The 18719-nt window shown below is 39.7% G+C and overlaps 1 protein-coding gene and 1 long non-coding RNA gene across 2 annotated transcripts; both read right to left on the bottom strand.

The window, feature by feature from the left end:
* Positions 1 to 4811: 4811 nt before the first annotated feature.
* LOC137300146 (uncharacterized) lies at positions 4812 to 13889 on the bottom strand. The gene is made up of 3 exons (XR_010958033.1): positions 13855 to 13889; positions 13303 to 13367; positions 4812 to 4994 (listed from the first exon to the last, which is right to left on the bottom strand). It is a non-coding gene; the product is annotated as an uncharacterized lncRNA (long non-coding RNA).
* A 1926-nt stretch (positions 13890 to 15815) lies between these two features.
* On the bottom strand, positions 15816 to 17873 carry LOC137300147 (protein HEXIM1-like). Its single transcript, XM_067969231.1, has one exon. The coding sequence runs from the start codon at positions 17758 to 17760 to the stop codon at positions 16837 to 16839; it is 924 nt and encodes a 307-aa protein (XP_067825332.1). The 5' UTR covers positions 17761 to 17873; the 3' UTR covers positions 15816 to 16836.
* Between the last annotated feature and the right edge of the window lie 846 nt (positions 17874 to 18719).

An 18719-nucleotide genomic window follows, 5' to 3' on the forward strand; every position in this document is an offset into this window, starting at 1 on the left:
TTCACAAGCTTTCGGAGGCTTCCTCCTTCCTCAGGTAAATGTTCAGGAGCTCCTCGAAGCCTTGTTAGTCCCTCCAAAGTGCATCACCTCGCACTTTTCCGGGTTAGATTTTAATCAGGCCTGAGTTGGAAAGTATCGATGATAAGAAATTACAGTCATTTTTTGGTAGACTGCCAATGTCACTCACCACATCCTACATAAACTGTCAAAACAGCACAACCTTAGAGGCCATTTTGTTTGATGGTGCGGTACGAAGAATGCATTGGAATTTGTGTGTAAGTGCAGTCATCATATGATTATAGTAGATATTTGGAAAGATAGCAAAACTTTTCTTTAGGAGAAGTTGTTGGTTATCAGTAATCTCATTAATTTTACAAATAATCTGGGAGCTTGATGGTTTCTCATCAGAGTCGTGCATTGAACTGACTTAAAAGATGAGATGGCACATGTTGGACTCTTTGGTTAATTTACCAATTATCTGAATTTACACCAACTGCAATCACTTTAGGTTTAACTGCAGTTTTGGGTTCGAATGTGCCCGTTTTGTTAATCGTGAGGGGGATATAAAAAGGGATATATTTCCATGTTGTGTCACAGGAACATAGGAGCAGGAATAGGCCATTCAGCCCCTTGAGCCTATTCCGCAATTCATTCATGGCTGATCTGTACCTCAACTACATTTATCCGCTTTAATACCCTTACCTAACAAAAATCTATCGATCTCCATCTTGCAAGCTTCAATTGTCCTAGCATTCACAGCCTTTTGGGGCAGAGAATTCCAAATTTCCACTACCCTGTGTGTGAAAAAGTACTTCCTGATTTCCCTCCTAAATGGCCTAGCTCTAATTTTAAGATTATGTCCCCTTGTTCTAGATTTCCCCCATCAGAGGAAATAATTTCTCTATATCCACCCTATCATATCCTTTAAACACCTCGATCAGATCACCCCTTAATCTTCTTCTATACTCAAGGGAATACAAGCCAAGTTTATGCAACCTGTTCTCATAATTTAACCCTCTAAGTCCCAGTATCATTCTGGTGAATCCCCACGGCCAATAAATCCTCCATGAGGTCCGATGTCCAAACTGAACACAGTACTCCAGATGGGGTCTGACCAAGGCTCTAAACAAGGAGCAAAACTTCCTCCCCTTTGCAATACAGCCCCCTTGAGATTAAGGCCAACATTCCATTAGCCTTTTTGATAGCTTTTTGTACTGTACTACACAAAAAGACAAGATATCCCTTTACACATGTACAGTCTGTCTCCTGCCAAAGTTGGCCCCGGCTAGAATGGAGATGATTGGGTAATTCCCCCGTCAATCACGCCTGGAGACCGCACTGCTGTGAGTGACTGGGATTGATTTTACACACATTTTATTATTCTGCATCTGTAGCAAACTATGAAGCCTGGAGTATGACGTCTGCACATGCGAGATATATTATTTTATTCGCACTTGGTGCAAACCTCCAGGAAGAGAGGTGATGACAAAATCCCGAGAGTTATTCAAGAGCCTATTGGAAAATGCGATAGGAGGGCTATAGGTTTTATTCTTGGATGGTTAAGATAAGATTGGTCAAATGGCCTTTGACATCTGTATTCATCTTATGAAAATGGTTTTCATTAGCATGTAGCAACAGAAATAATGTGCAAGTAAGCCAACAAATATAAAATAGATAGAAATCCAAAGGTGAATAGAAATTCTGATGGTCTCAGGGGCACAATAGGACCAACTCTGACTTAAGTTTGAAATCTATTCCTTAAAAGATATTGAGAAACTAGCAAACCATAGGACACCATTGCATACCATGCAAAGGGGGAAAACTTGTGGACTTCCAAGTAGCCAAGGAACATTCAGACCCAGAGCCTGGCACTGGACGACGATGATACCTCAAGCTGAGGAAGTGTGGAATTGTGACAAAGATGCATTAATTGGAAATACTATTGAAATGTGTGAGAAGGAAAATGTCTTTGACATACAGGTCATTAGGGATTTCCTTCCATGTACACATAGCATTGTGTTTTTGGTAAAGAGCACACATACAATAGGTCTATAACTTAATACAAGGGGAGAGGTGTAATTAGTACAAATGGGCCTGACTGCACAATGAAACATTTTTGCTCAGAAAAGGTTCCAAAGTTTCCTTTCCTCGTTGTCCTTTATGGACACAGCTGCATTAATTCGAATGTTAATAGCTTGGCCAACTCAAGCTTTTGAGAGACGGAGGTCAAGTAAAAACGTTAATGAAGGTAGCCAAACACACAAAAGGAAATTTTAAGAGTTAAGTTTAATCATGTTAAGGTGAAACATGTAACTTTTATGCCCTCACATAGAATGTGCAACACAGAAACAGGCCATTTGGCCCAACTGGTCTATGCTGGTGTTTATGCTCCACATGAGCTTCTTCCCACAATACTTCATCTAACTCTATCAACATATCCTTCTATTTCTTTCCCCCTCATCTGTTTATCTAGCTTCCCCTTAAATGCATCTATGCTATTTGCCTCAACTACTCCTTGTGGTAGTTAATTACTAATCTTATTTTGGAATTTAAATATTTGAATAATTGAGGAAAAAATGGTGACCGAAGGAATTTGATATTTTTCTTTTAAATAATTTGATTGGTTGAGTTTCAAATCTGGAAGACATTTGTGAATCTGTATAGTTATAGATGAGGTGTGATAGTGAGAGTTGATTTTTCAATTTCACCAAAAGAGCACTATTTTAGAGCATTATGGACAGTAACTGCATGCTATTGGACTGTTTTTAATATATTGATAGAAAGGTATATAGATAAATGTACAACAGTTTAAAATGCTATCTTGAATGTAAATTTATATTGGACAGTAGAAAGTGCAATGAATTTTCACAGTTCTGAGAGCTTCCATTATTACTTTGTTTATTTCTAAAGAATATTGCTGTCAGCCTCCGACATCCCGTCAACCTTTTCTGTAATGAATCTTACCACTGCACTGCAAAGTTTCTGCCTTCAGGCCCCTTTAACAGCATGCAGGACGGTTTCCACGGAGATGCTGTAACTGATGTGTCATGATGCCAAATGGAAAAGGCCCTATTAACATAATGACACGTCTTTTAACATGCCAAAAGGCAGTCTTTACACAGCAGTATGAGATGTTGAGAATAAAATGAACATTCTATTGAAATAGTTTTATACACAGTAGGGGATGAAATTCAATGTATGCAGGAATATAATAGAACACTGGTGATTTTTTTTATTGCTTTCTCCTCGTCACAAGAGAAAAGACATTTTATTTTCCAGTAAAACAGGGTATAGTGTCAATCTCAAAAAAAGAATGTTTTTAAAATGCTTCCTGTCCCATTAAAAAAAAATCAGACTTGGCAATCAAAATGGTGGCAGCTAGTGATGATAAAGAAAACTTGCTAGCAATAATGGAAGATATAAATCTAAAAAGTGTTTAGAAACAGGAAGAAAATGGAAAGCTACATGTATAATGAAAATGAAAAAGATAGCAAATTATGTTGAAGGCTGATATAATCTTGGATTCAGGTCATGTTCTGAACTGTTCGAGCTTTGCTCTAGCTGTTTTTATCATCCAAATCACGCGAATGTAATACACCCTCACAACACATACCGAGCGATGTTATAGTCTGGCGATGCGGTGCTTCATAGACAATCAAGATACTAAATTTCAAAAATGTTGAAAGTCAATAAGGTGAACATGCCACTGAGCAAAAGGTCAAGCTCCCCAAGAGTGTGGACTCTGCTTGGCACCAACTGCATCCAATTGAAAAAAAAGCTTAGAGAGCTTGTACTACTGGCTTTGGCACAGTAGTTTTCATGGTTCAGATTATGCCACTACTATTTTAATAGCAACCAACCACCCCCCACCCAACACACCCTTTCTTGTCATTCTGTATTTTGACAATACTGCAATGCTGCCATCTGAAACCCCAATGCCAATAAGCAACCCTTTTCTCACCTCTAGCACCAAACCTGTTATCTTAAAACAGACACATGAAAGATTCTGTTGGATCAGTGCTTGTATAGTCAGTACTCTTCTGCACTTTCATCTCTAATTTCAAAAGTAAGCAATCCTTTAAATATTTTGATATGGGAGAAACTGTACAATTGAAACTGCCTACGTGTTAAAATATACCCCTTTCCAGGCCCAGAGGCACAGTGTAATCCATTGCGCCATTTGGGACGGTATCTGCTGTACTCCACAGGTTTGCAGTTATAGCTATGTTAAGATTAAAGGTCGGTGACTCCTTTGGATAGAATCTACTAACAAAAGTACTCTCTCTAAAGCAGCCAAAGTAATCACGCCCATTATGATCACAAAGGTTTGACTTAATTCATTCTGTACTAAGGCTATTGTGCATTCTCACTGTAGCCTCCTATATAAGGAAGGTGCCAGATAGTCTTTGAAGCTGTATTAGAGTTGCCAACCTTCCAGGATCATCCTGGAGTCTCCAAGAATTAAAAATTAATCTTCTAGACACTGCTGTGAGCAACTCAGGAGAAGAACCATGGCAACATTAAAAAAGTGTGGGTTTTTTTCATTTTCTTTGAACATTTTTATTAGTTATAAAAAATATTGGAGATGGGAAAAATGGCTGTTTGACTGGGCAGGATGGTTGGAGGCTAGAAATCATGTGATGAAACCTCCAGGAATACATCCAACCAGATTTGGCAAACCTAAGATATGGGGTAGCTGCTTGCTGTAACAACACAGATGACAAGGTAGTGTGAGGATCCACATAAGTACATGGGTAAGAGGGTTTTCAGCTTCTCCAACAAAGCTCCAAACAGTTATTTATGTAAAACAGCGTATTTAATAATTATGATACAAGTTCACAACTGCAACAGCACTTCCCCTTCCACCTCTCCACAGAATCTTCTGGACTTTGTCATAAATACTCAACTTCCCCATCTGCTTCCAGCAGTGGCAGTGCAGCAACCATACCTTCTTAAAGCCCAGTTCCTCAGGAACGTTAACATTAAAAGGTTACCTGTAACGGCAGTTGTGAAAACTGTCAGAATTGGCCCAGCATCAGACAAGCCTCATATTTGCATCAAGGATTCATGTAAACATTCAGTTGTTGCTGAGTACCAGATACAGGGGAAGAGATCATAAATAGCATTACCGTGCAGAAGAGGATAACAGTGTCCATTTTCATCCTTAACAGGGCACTGGAATTGGGATTCACAAAGAAGACTGTGACCCATTGATTCTTTAATAAAGAATTGAGGGGAGTGAGCAGTCAGGACAGAGAATTAACAAAAGGAAAAAAGGGGACAGTGAGGCACTGAACATGTGAAACATTGAGAAAATGGGGGATGCTCCAGTCTGAGCCATTTTTATACTCCATGAGCAACAGGTTACAGGGTGGCACTGTCACAGGCCTGTAGAGAGCCTCTTAGATCTTCCTATTCCCACGGCAATAAAAGATGGAGGAAATATAAAAAGAACAAAATTCAAAAAAAACAAACGCATTTCTTAAAAACTGGATGGGAAAAATAATGATCAAATTTAACATTCTTTAGTCCATGGTAGTCCTAATAAACTTTTTTTGGTAAATTATTTTCCTAGTCTTTTTAAAAAATATATATTTTATGTTCATCTTGCACCATACACCAACTGAAAAGTATGCCTCTATAACCAGACACCAGCTCTAGGAAGATTTAGTTTCCCCCTCCCCCTGCGGAAAAGCCTGGCCAAGAAGTAGTTTCAAATAGCAGGAAAGCAGTTTTCAATTGAAAATAAGTTTGTGTTTCCAACTCTATTTTTAAAATACTTGTCTGATTTTTTTTTTCTCGTTGCTAGAAAAAAATCTTTAACCTCCAGAATCTGTTGGTATGTTTTCAGCTGATAGAGAAACTACACAACTAAAATTGAAATCTGAAACCTTTACTCAGAGTAGTAGATTAATACTGAGAGGGCATACTCATGCAGATGAATCGGATCCATTGTTCCAAATTCACTGATTGAAGAAGTCAAAGTTCATTATAAATGTATAACTTAGTAATGCATTTTTCTCCCCACTCACAGATTTCTTAATTTATTTCCTGACGGCAGAGACACTTGTGCACATACAGATCCACATATTCCAGCATGCTTCCAAGTGGCCATTCAAGTGTGCTCCTGGACAATAAGTTATTCACAGTTTGGAGTATTCACAGCTGTGCATGACCCTATCCACACATGTACTTTCCAGAAAGGGTCACTGTATAGTGATCAGGAACTCTGACTGAGCCCAGTGATGCTACGGTCCATTGGGATTATTAGTTAACTCACCACAATCCTCAAGATTGAACCATTGCCATAAGAATTTACACCATGTGTGCATGTACGTTTTACTGACAAATGCTGGTGCATGCAGTTAAATGACAGTTCCTGCAATTACAATTACAGTTGACAATAAAATGATGCACCATCCAAAAATTTAAAACTTTCAACTTGCAAATTGCAATGTATAGCTGTGCAGCATGTGACTGAGTATAATCAATGCCATCCATGATTAACACCAACACGCTTCATGAATATTTGCATCCAAAAACCTTCGCCCTTCTAGTTCTTCCCTTCCTTGATAACACTTCCTTCTACATCTGATATGTCCACGGTTTTGTTGAGTTGGAGGCCTCACATATGTTGTTTAACAAGCCAACTGAGAATGAGCAAAATTGACCCGGAGACAATAAAGTACAAACAATAAAATGTTGGATTGGAACTCATTCCTCCTGGGCAAGCAGCTCTGCTTTGCAGCAATCAGGATGCTATGGGGTTTATTAGTGCTGAAATTCTAGTGGTGTCAAATGCAATGAATGACAGGATATAAACATGCCCTTTTGATTTCAGACAGTATATTTCTATGTTTCAAATGCTTTCCTTTGAAGAACACTTAGCACTTTTAAAAAATATATTAGTTCACATTTACCCCTGGTTAGACACCCCAGCATTATTTCTTAAGCACGACTAGGCCAGGAAGGTTTCTTCCAGGCCTTTTCCTACGTTGGTTTTGAGCCACTGGGTAGAAAGTTCAGAAAATTCCTAGGTTACCTCATGCTTCGAATTTACTTTCCTCTGTGGAAAAAAAAAACCTCATCTTCCCTCTGTTGTTGGCATATGGTTTAGTTAAGTTTGAGAAATCACCACGTGGAGAATCTCACTGGTGGCCCCATGCCCCCTCACCCCGTTGAACAACATATTGGCACACCAATTCCCATACCACCAGGTAGCCCATCTCAGTTAGATTTTTATATACATGTATTTTTAAATTGCATATTTAACACATTTCTCTCATAGGCTCAGAAGCGTGACTAACAATAGACACTTGAGTGACTACACTTCAAAAGTACTTCATTGGCTGTAAAGCACTTTGAGACATCCTGAGATCATGAAAGGTGCTATATAAATGCAAGTTCTTTCTTTGATATAATTTAAAAGACTTGTTTTTTCATTCTGTACTCCTTTCAGCAGATTAAACAGTACTTCATAACCAGTTGTTTTTTTTGGATCAATGTGGGGGGAGGGGGTGGAAAGAGGCACAAAACTACCTCATCGTGTTGTATATTATAGACTTTTCATCTTCTTTAGGCCTGCCAAATCTATGCCCCAATCCCCGGCTGAGAAGGCAAGCAGGTGACCTTCTACTGGTCTCTAGCAATTTTCCACTAGTCGTGCCAGAGTTATCAAGTGACTCATCAAATGAATTTTCCCTCCCTTCCTTTCTTTCCATGGAGAACTGCCTAGCTTCTACTCAGCATCAAATTAATAACAATTTGGAAATTCATTGAGTAGAGAGGACCCTTCTTACAGCCCCATAACCTGCAAGTCCTTGGAATGGTCCAACATACCGTGCCCGTCAGCCTGTCTAGTGAATAAGCTGTTCATGGGGGGGGAATTAAAAAAAATTTTTTTGTTTCAAGCTACTGATTCAGACTTTATAACATGAATGATGCTAGTAACCACACATTTTTTAGAAGTTTAAATAAAGCATGAAACAAATTATGATTTGATAAATCATAAGAAATTATAGTCAGACAGGCCTATAATGTATGAGAAAACCTATTTCATGGGGAAAGCAATCAGTACTCTATTTATATCACTTGCAATTTGGAGAGTTAAAAAAAATAATTGCATTCTGGCTATTCTTAGTCTGACAAACCAGAGCATGTTGTCAGCTTGTATCACTTTTATTACAAAGGCAAGGAGTTCATCCCCAGACTTTAGGGGCTACACAAGTTTAGAAATCAGTTCTTCATTAAGATTCACAGGCTCAAGGGGTTGAATGGCCTACTCCTGTTCCTATGTAAATGCCATTAAAAGTTGCACCAGAGCAAATATAAGAATGAACATTTGCACCCATTTCAGGAGGCTACTTCATTTAAAGATTTTTTTTTTTACAAAACTTAATTTTCCATAAACCAATTGTTGCTGAATCATATTATTCCTCATGGCTTGATTATTTTCTTTCAGTTCTAGGTAGGGATAGGCCATGACTGTTTCTGTGGATGGAGAGAAGGCTTTGGAGCATGCAATTGGGCTTCAATATTGACCACCCGAAGTTGATTTCATTTTGGTGATAGTTTTATAAGTTGGAATGAACTGTGTTTCCCCTTTCAACCCATAGTGTCAAGGGGCATATTTACCCACTTTCATCACTTATTCACCATCTCAACTGAATCTCAGGTAGTGCCAATATGTTATAGTTGAGACATGAAGGGGATTATAACAAGGTACATAGAAAATCATAACTCTATACATGAACATGTTGCTCTGTGTAAGGCAGCTTTCCACGTTGCACAATAGTCTCCTCAGGAAGTATGATGAAATATCAGGAGTTAAGAACTGAAACAATGGCCTTGAAGGAGATTACTAGAGTCATTAGAACAGCATTCATTAGATGAAAGTGTCAAAAACTCAGGTATGTGTGTCCATTTTATTCCATCTCTGTTGGGGCTGTACGGGTGCAAACGGACACTGACGTAGGGTAAGTTTAGTAACCTGCCTTAGAATCATAGATTGTTACAGTGAATGTTACATCATCTTTGGGCAGAAAAAAGTACAATTAAATACATTGCCCTATCTGTTCCATATGTTGCCTGAGAGAGTTCCTTACACATTTTTAAAAAAAAGTAACCACATAATTTCTTCCTTCAGTAGGAAACCTTGTATGATAAATTTTATGTCAGGAAAAGGGAGGCGAAGCCTCCTGAATTTTAAATGAGATTGTTGGGCTGCACAGCTGCAATCTCTGCACATGACTGACTTCAAGGGACAGTTTTTTTTTGTTTGGGGGGAGGAGGAAGAGATAGAGGGGAATATTCCACTTTCAGACCTCCAGCCTATTTTTGAGGTGAACAGCCCGTTCATGGCCAATACCTTGAGGTTATGGAAAGAGGTGCTGTGTTGATTTAACATCCCCAGAAAGATTTCTCACTCTTCAGCCAATCGAACGGAGTTGGATACAGATCCTACTCTAGCAAAATGGGAATCTATACCTTCTGTCAGTTTTGTTTAGCAAAGGCCTTTTAAGTTATTTCCTACAGTTAAAGATGATTTCTACTTCCACAGACAGATTCCCCTCCCCAGTGTTAGCAGATTAAAAGTATGTTAATTCTGAGGGAAACCTTCAGAAAATCACAACCATTAACAGCTCTTGAACATTGGGAAACCTTTTGATAAACTCTGATTCATTGCAAGCCCGTTTTAAGCAAGAACCATCTCTGGAGAATGTACTGGAAGCAACAAGGGGAAAGTGGGAGGCAGTTGAAAGACATTACTAAGGAAGTTCATTAACTTAAGATTGAATCCTGGTTCTTTTATAAGCCTGCACTTCACAAAGAAAGATCTAACGCTGTGTTCTCTACCAGCCATACTGTGCCCAACAGGATTGTGTATTTTCCCCTTTTGGAATGTCTCCATTGCACTGATGGGGTTGGGGCTTAACGAGTCAAACTTTATTTGTTGTGAAATTGGAAATATAGTAAATGCAATAATTCAATCCCCATAACAGTTTTAATGGAAAGCCAAATACTGGATTTCCACCAGTTTGGGGCCAGGGGTGGGGGAGTGGGGTGGAATTCCTGAAGAATTATTTACTGCAACTCAGGGATGCAGTCTAGATTAATTGAAAAATGCCAGACTTTCTCTACCAGAAGTTATAGATGGTAAAGCTATGCACATTCTGAAAGGTTAATGCATGTGTGTTTGCTTAATCATTCCAAGTTCCACGATGCATAGGATCCATTCAAGAAACACTACACAAAATGGCAAACATTAGCCCTCAAGGATTTCCTATCATGTTCTTTGTCTGTTAGGAGGAATTGGTTGTGCCTTTGTCTTACATGCGCCCACTGGAAGAATGGTACACAAAATGGAGGTGAAAAAAGGCAAAGGGAATTAGAAACAAACTTTCTACAGTCTGCCTGTACTGAAGGAGAAGAATGGGATAAATTAGAGGGCTAGTAATAGATGAGCATTTGGAAAGCAGCAGTTTTACTTAGAAAGGGGAGTCACTTTGCTGCTGTTGTCTTAGTCTTTTTTGGAATCACACAGGTTTTGGGGCAACAGTGATTTGCAGCCAGAGTGGTTCCGGGGCAATTTTCCCCCTCTTCTCAGTATGCTATTTAAATTGGTTCCTGATTTATGCAATGCATTTTATGTATATGTATTAAATATTGATTAGACTGTATCCAATTATTTCATTATTGAAGTTTTATACCCTGTAAGATGCATCAAGATTTGTTTTGTATAAGTCTGCAAAATAAAAACAATAAAATTCTACTTTTCAAAACAAAAAGATGCCCATTCTGATCAATTCTCACTCACTAACCAATATCATATCTATTGATGCAATGTTGAAGTAAAAAAAAGTGAAAGGGCAAAGACTGAAGATGTGAATGGATTGGCTTGGGGTGTGTATGCACATGTAAGGGGGAGGAGGGAAAGGAACAAGAGAAAGGGCCATTTGTGCTAGATACATTGGAGCTATCTGCTCAAATCAATTTGATCTCACCCTTCCAGAGTACCAACCCTATTATCTTCCCATTACAGCATCTAGTGGTTTCTTAAATGTGTCTAGTGTCCAGGCTTCACCCTTCCCAGCAATCCATTCCAGCTGTTGATCACCCTTTCTTTAAAGAGACACTTTCTGGCATCTGTCTGAAACTTGTCTGTCACAAGCCTGAATCTGTGCACTCTTGTTCTGAATAAAAACCTCACTCAAAAACAGAATAAAACCACCCCATGAGCTCCACTAGTGTATATAAAGAACACTCAGGCTGGAGTTTTTTAAAAAAAAAGTAATACAGCTTGAAGTTCAAGGAGACTATTATCAGAATTCCTTCACGTCCGATGGGTGATCTTGTATTCACTCCAGCCTCTCTCTCCTTTGTGTTGTTTCTTGTCTCCATTTTATCTTACTATAGCAAGTATTCCTCTGATCTATCCTAAGCTGCAAATAGACCATCCTAAAAAAACACTTGCTTCTTCCTCCTCCCTGCAGTTTCAAACTACCTTTATAGGTTGGATTCTAGGAGACCAGCACCCGTGAGCCGGCAGCCAGTATGTCTGTGTATTTATTTATTTATTTTTAAGGCTCATACATCATGCATGCAAATTTGTGTCACAATGCAAGATGTTAAAAATAGGGAAAGAAAGCCAATCATTTCTAACCTACAGAGAAATTTCCCCAGTAACTAATTGACCCCAAGATGTCTATAAGGGTAATTGGCCTCTAATTGATTTCAGGAAGTTAGCGCAATAGACTTTGAGATCTTAAAGGGACAGACTAAGTTAGCCATTTAACAGAATATTATTGTGAATTGCATGGTGGCATGCTCCTGTCTTTATAAAACAATGCATCTTCTGACTTAGCTTGCAATACCTCATGGGATCTGCTAGTTATCCAATAGATGTACAGATATGTTGTACTATTCAAGTCTAATTTACAGTAGAAATCAGTCAGCTGACATTATAACCCTGGTCTGCCCCCCATTAAGTGCAAGGAGCTTATGAATTTCTTAGTCTCAAAGATGGAGACAATCTGCAAAGGTGCATTAGCCTCCTTCTCCCTATTTCTCTCACTCCAGTCCTTTCCCCCTCCCTAACAGCAATCTGCAACTTCAACCCCCCTCCTCACCCAAGCCTCAAAACTCACCTCCTGCACCCGCAGTCCCCTCCTCACCAACTACTCTTTGCCACGCTACACGTCACCCCACCAGTGAAAAAAAGTTATCTGTTTTTAATACAACGGGTCATTCTCTCTCTTTCTCTTCCTTTCGGATGTTTCTCTCTCTCTCTGTCTGTCTTTTGTTCTGGCCGTTTGTATATTCGGTGGTCCTGTATGTAATGTCTCTCTGTCTGAACACTTTGATTGCCTTGACAACGGGCAGTTGGAAAGATTATCTGCAATCACCAGGCATTGCTCTCTAACTATAAATGCGGTAACGTTCAAGGAATCCCACACTTCACCTGACGAAGGAGAAAGCCTCCGAAAGCTTGTGATTTTCAAATAAAACTGTTGGACTATAACCTGGTGTTGTAAGATTCCTTACATTTGTCAATCCTTACCAACATCGTAAACAATTCCCTTAACAAAGGCATTGTTCCCTTTCCCTTAAAAACTGCTATCAGCTCAAGTAACAGTCACCACATTTCCAGAAATAGCTAGTTATCCCACCCCCATACAGTCACTTCCAAAGTTCTATCCTTTCCTTCCTTTTCCTCAATTACATGCTGCTTTTCAGAGACATTATTTGTGGGCACAGAGTCAGTTGCCATATACATGCTGACAATACCCAGCTTTACCACTCCACTGCCACCCTGGATTCTATGACCACCTATCTTGTCTGACTGCCCATTTGACATCAGGTGGTGAACACTGGGAAAGCCAAATTTATCTTATCCAGCTTCTGTCATCCTAGCCTGTGCCATTTGGGCCTCTGGCTGGCAACCTGTGTACCTCCAATGGTGACAGCTCCGCCAATGGTAACAGAGCCCTTCCACTGCCTCTGTCCTACTCTCAGGAACTCCCTCCCTAAATTTCTTCACCTTCCTGCTTCTCTACCTGCCTTTAAAATCTCAAAATCCATCTTTTTGTGTGGCTTTGGAATCTTTTCTGACTCTTACCACTGCTTGGTGTCTATTCGCTCCTCTGCAAAGCACCTTGTAACATTTCTTATGTTAAAAGCCCTGTAAAAATGCAAGTTGTTGTTAAACATCCTCTACCTGGCAATAACAAAAAGGCACTAAGAAAATGAGCACTCTCTGGAAAAGTGCAAAAAGGAATAAAGATAAAACTGCAATTTTCTTACCTGATGGTCAGGAGTTTTGACAGATCACTGGGTATTTGTCCAAAGAACTGCAAGAATCAAGCTGCCTATCCAAAAATAAAATGTTTGGGAGTGCACATGAAGAAATCCACTAGGTCTTAACTTCATTCTGGATTATGTCTTTCAGAAGATTCTGTTTCGCTTTTTAAAAAAGTGACCAATTTTTTCATCATTCTCCCCTAACCCAACTATTAAGAACAGTCCTAAAAAAAAACAATAATAAAGTAGTTGCACATTTATGTTTGCCACTTATGACATATCTAAAGACCTATAACAAAAAAAATTAAGTTATAGTCCAGCAATTTTATTTTAAATTCACAAGCTTTCGGAGGCTTCCTCCTTCGTCAGGTGAACGATGTGAAAAATTTTTTTTTTTTTTCACATCGTTCACCTGACGAAGGAGGAAGCCTCCGAAAGCTTGTGAATTTAAAATAAAATTGCTGGACTATAACTTGGTGTTGTAAAATTGTTTACAATTGTCAACCCCAGTCCATCACCGGCATCTCCACATCAAAAAAAATTAAGATTTCCTACCTTATAGTTTGGAGGTCTGATAGACTGGCTGTATCTGTAGAAAAGGGAAGAACCGCATTATTGCCCAGTACATTTAAGAAATCAACATTCTTTTGGTATCTAGTCCTGCGCTAATGTGTGGATAACAATGCAAGGGGGAAAAAAATGAAACATACGCCAGGAAGATTTTGCATTCCACTGAATGTTCCCTCAAATTCTTTAATACACACCCTTGAACCCAACAAAACAGCTGGCCTTGCACTGCAGCCTTGAGGGAAGATTTCTACCATTCACTATTGACAATTAAATCATAAACATGAGCATATTTATGATTGTAATAAACAGCAGTCATCTGCCCCCTTGTATCCTTACTCCTGTCAATCATGCAAAACTGAATAGCAAAATTTAGCTGCTGTAAACAGTGGGACTGAGGGACAAATTAGCTGTAACTTGGGTAGGGGGTGGGGGAAAAGTAAGTTGTAAATAAGACAAGTGGCTTCTAGCTTTTAACATAGCCAGCTTTGAAAGACACTCAGCACTCGACTTTTCCATCTCATCATACTCCCAACCATCTTATTCTCTGCATAGCTCTTCACTGTATCCCTCAATTAGTAGCCTGCCAACAAAAGAAACCTTAGCAACCACAGGAAATATTGAAGTCTCTGGTGCCCAATGCCAAAGTCCCATCATCCTACTGCTGAGGGAATCGCAGAAAGATTTGAGTATTCTCAGCAAAATTATTCACATTGGGATGGATGAAGATGTAGCACTATTACCACAAATATTTGCCTGGCCTATTCTATTTTATGATAGTTAAAACTTTTATTAAAATTAGTATCTTCCACACACAGTAAGGTACTACATACTTACGTGCAGTCTGGCAAATATTCAATGGCTTTATTTCTTAAAGGCACAACTTGCTTAACTTATTCAAGGCAGTGCTACTACTTGTGTCTGTCTCTAGTATCAATTACACTTCAGGGAACATCACTGCACAAAACAGAGGCTAATTCTTAGATTTTGGCCTTTGAATGAACAAATATGATTAGCAGCAATGTTTACGGTATTAAAAGTGTCTTTGTTCCCTTTACAAATAGCAAGATAAACACCTGTCCATAATTTGTTTGGTTGACATGTTTTTTTTTAAATTGTCTACCAAAGTTAGGACACGTTACAGTAATCTAATACTCACTCCTTTAATAAAAGGAACTTTCCAAGCTATCTTCTTCTCCCAAAGCCCACTATTATATGGTCTTTTCTTCCCCCACCTCCATTTTGTAGATGCCTTGTCAAATCTAAGGATCTCAAATATACTTGTTTCAGACTAGATGAATTTCATGCAGTATATTAGAGCAAAAACCCAGTCGTGTGATAAATTTGTTCTCTGCAGTGCCAAGTTCACAATCTTAGCCACTACGGCAGAGATATGGCACCAACCGCACAAACTTTACAGCAGTTAAGACTTGAGTAGCTCACTTGTTAGCAAGAAGCAAGTGGAACAAAATAAATATCCCTCCCCCAAATGGGAAGATTAATCTTTGCCAGCTCTTTATTTTAAACAGGCAACTACACTTGTGAACATATCCAAAGTCATATCTATCATTCCTTCACACCAGTGTTGTGTCCAATTACATTTGCCCCAAACCAGTTTTCCTATGCTCGATTACATCCATTAGGCAATGGAAACGTTTCTACCAATCTACATATTGCAAATAATTATATCCAAATCTAGACTGAGCCAAGTTCTAAAGTGGCATCATCTTCCCAGAGCTAGTGACAATTTTTTTTTTAAAAAAAAGCTTCAGTCTCCAAGGGTGGAGGCATTTTTAATATCTTGGATATCCAGAGTTCCAAATCATGATGCCAAGCACCAAAAACCACTTCACCAAGCGAACCAAAGTTTATTCTCTACTTTCATAGATAAGGGACAAGATACATTTTTTTAAAAAAAGACATAGTAATTTTATTCTTAAAATTGAGTATATAACCATTGAAAAGGTACATTTTACAAATTCACCCCCCCCCCCAAAAAAAAAAAATCTTGATATTGGCCTCCAAATTTACTTTTGGGAAATTATTCAGGCTTTTAAAAAAAAATTGTTAGCAATGTTTTTATTAATAGAATGTAAATCAAAAGCTACATACTATTATGTTATGCATTTGCACATTTCCTAGGTAGGCCATCAAGATTTTTTTTTATATAATAGATGTAGAATAGGTGAAATATAAATGAGACAACACAGAAAATCCCCATTAAAAGCAAAAGTTGGTTTCAAACTCGTGTAAGTGAGGCCTTGCACACAGCTAAATTTGATTTGTCTAACTGAGTTTGAGTTGATGCACTGATCAAAACTGATTGAGTGGCACTAGAAAATGATTTAAAACCATTAACTAGATTAATATTTGAAGCAGGGAAGCAGTAAAATGATATCTGACCTGCAAGAGGGATCAACAGTCCTCAGATTTTAGCAGCAGGGGAAAAACATGCATTAAAAAAGCAGCCATTATCAAATGGCTAGGACAAGCTTCCTCCAGAGTTGAGGCAGTGCAGGATTTTATGTACTGTAGGCATTACTCATTTGGCAAATTTTCACTAAGTTTGTAATAAACTGACAAGAAACCTAAAATCAATATATTTAAAGTAAGGTAATGACAGCCCAACCCAAAAAATGTAACCCAATTAAAAAAACTATATAGAATACATAATTCCCTCTACTGCCTGTACTTTTGATTCAAGGTTATATGCAAATATGAGGGAAGGAAAAGATGGCTGGGGATCACTTGTATAAAACACAAGTTGAAGTTATTTCCATCTCCGCAAAGGCAGATGCTTAAAATGTAAGGAAAAGAAAAAGGCTCATCGCATCAAACTTCAAAATAAACCAATTAGATCATTTCAAATATACAAAAGCAAATTCCAAACAAACAATCCAAAACAAATCTAGAATCTGTACAGACTAAAATATTTACAGATTTATATAATGCCTAGAGTTCACATTTCAATCAACACTTTCCTACAGTCTCTTCCTGTTTATATAGTTCATTTTCTTTCAGGAGACGGAGGTTTTCGGTTCTCAGTCTCTCCATCTCTCGTTCTAATTCTTTCATTTTGTTTTCCATAACCTCAGCACTCCTGGATATCTTCTTCCCTTCCAACCGGCATCGCAGCCGGTTGTTCTCCTCTTCCAACCTGGACAGACACTTTTCCAGCTCCAGGTACTCTCTGATCAGTTCCTGTTTGGTCATGTTCTGCAGACTTTCTGCATGGTACTTCTCGTAAGTTTCGGAAAAGTCCTTCTGCAGGAATTCGCTGCCATCCCCTCCCATGCCATCGCTGCCACTGTCCTGTTCCTCTTCCTCCAGATCTTCCTCCTCGCTGGTGTCATCCGATTTACTGGTTCGCTTGGGGCAGACGCCGGTGTTCAAATCCGGCTCCTCTTGGTTGTGTTCCTCCATGAGGAACTGAGTGGTGTTGTACGGGGCCACTGTAAATCCTTTGGCGAACATCTCAGCCCGGGTCTTGGCCGCCCGGACGCTCTCCCTCTCGTCCAGCTTCTTCTTCTCCTCCCAGGACAGCTTGAAGTAGGGCTTCCAGCGCCGCTTCTTTTTGGACGGGCGCCTCCGGTGCTTCTTCTTCCCCCCGCCACCTCCTCCTCCTCCTCCTCCTTGCGCCTGAGCGTTGGGCTGTTCAGGCTCAGCGTCACTCACGCACTCGCTGCGCTGCTGCTGCTGCTGGCGAAGCGGCGCTCGCCCTCTGCTGTCCTGATTCCCATCCACCGCCTCCTGCTGCTGGACGACGCTGGGGCGAGTGTTTGGAGACGGATGCGCCAGCATCAGGGGCTGCCCACCTGAACCCTGGCTCTGCTCCCCCTGCCCGATCCGGGCTATAAAGTTATCTGTACCAGCTGGAATCACTGGCCCACTCATCCTGACCGAGAGTCAACAGGCCAAGTATGAGCTTGTTTATTTTAAATATAATGAGGTGCCCACAGCGTCACTCACCAAAGCTAATCTGCTAAACACCTCCTGCTTCTATTCCCTCTCTCAACTGCTGCTGCTGTCACCCGAGATGGCCTTTATATAGAAGCAATGATGCCACCACTGCGCATGTGCCATTTGCGCAGTTCCTTACTGGACTTGTAGTTTTTTCCCTCAGCACCCGTCACACAAACCGCCCAACTACAAACTACAGCCCCCACAAAGCAGTGCGAGCAAACGGCCCGCCGCCCAATTACAAACGACAACGAAAGGCCCGCCTCTCCTCTACACGGATTCGTAATCCCTCCCAGAGTTGGAACGGTTCCAGTTGATAGGCGATATCTCTATGGTCCGTCCCCTTGTCAATCACGAGCACGTGCCCAGGACCGTCTCTTCAACGCTTTGGGTTTGAATCTAGGAGAAATATCCCTGCGCCGAGTAGTGAGGCGACTCTACCACTTTTATTGCGGAGGGAGGAAATAAAAAGGAACAAAAGTCAAAACATAATTGAATATGTTCATTATGTACTCCCTTTATGGAATTCACAGTTCATAACAATTTTATTCATTTATTAGCATTTTTATTCCTCATTTTGTTTCAATTATGTGTTGTGTTATTGTATTTATTATGATAATACTCCTCTACCAAGAGTAAGTCAATCCAAACAGTCACATAGTAGCTGGGAACGGGAGTGAAGCGTTCGTTGGGGTCGGTCCCAGGCGGTTAATATCCGAGTTAAAAATTCGTTTTATTAGCCTCCTATAAACCAGATTGTAAAGCGAGGCCCGTTATGTACCGTACCTACATTGCACGGGACTGTGTGCCGCCGGTGGAAGGATAATGGTCGGGAACGTTTCTGTGGGGCGAAATGATCAATCGGCCTTAAACCATCATAATCAGCAAAATAA

This window comes from Heptranchias perlo, chromosome 30 (assembly GCF_035084215.1).
Source record: "Heptranchias perlo isolate sHepPer1 chromosome 30, sHepPer1.hap1, whole genome shotgun sequence".
NCBI lineage: Eukaryota > Metazoa > Chordata > Chondrichthyes > Hexanchiformes > Hexanchidae > Heptranchias > Heptranchias perlo.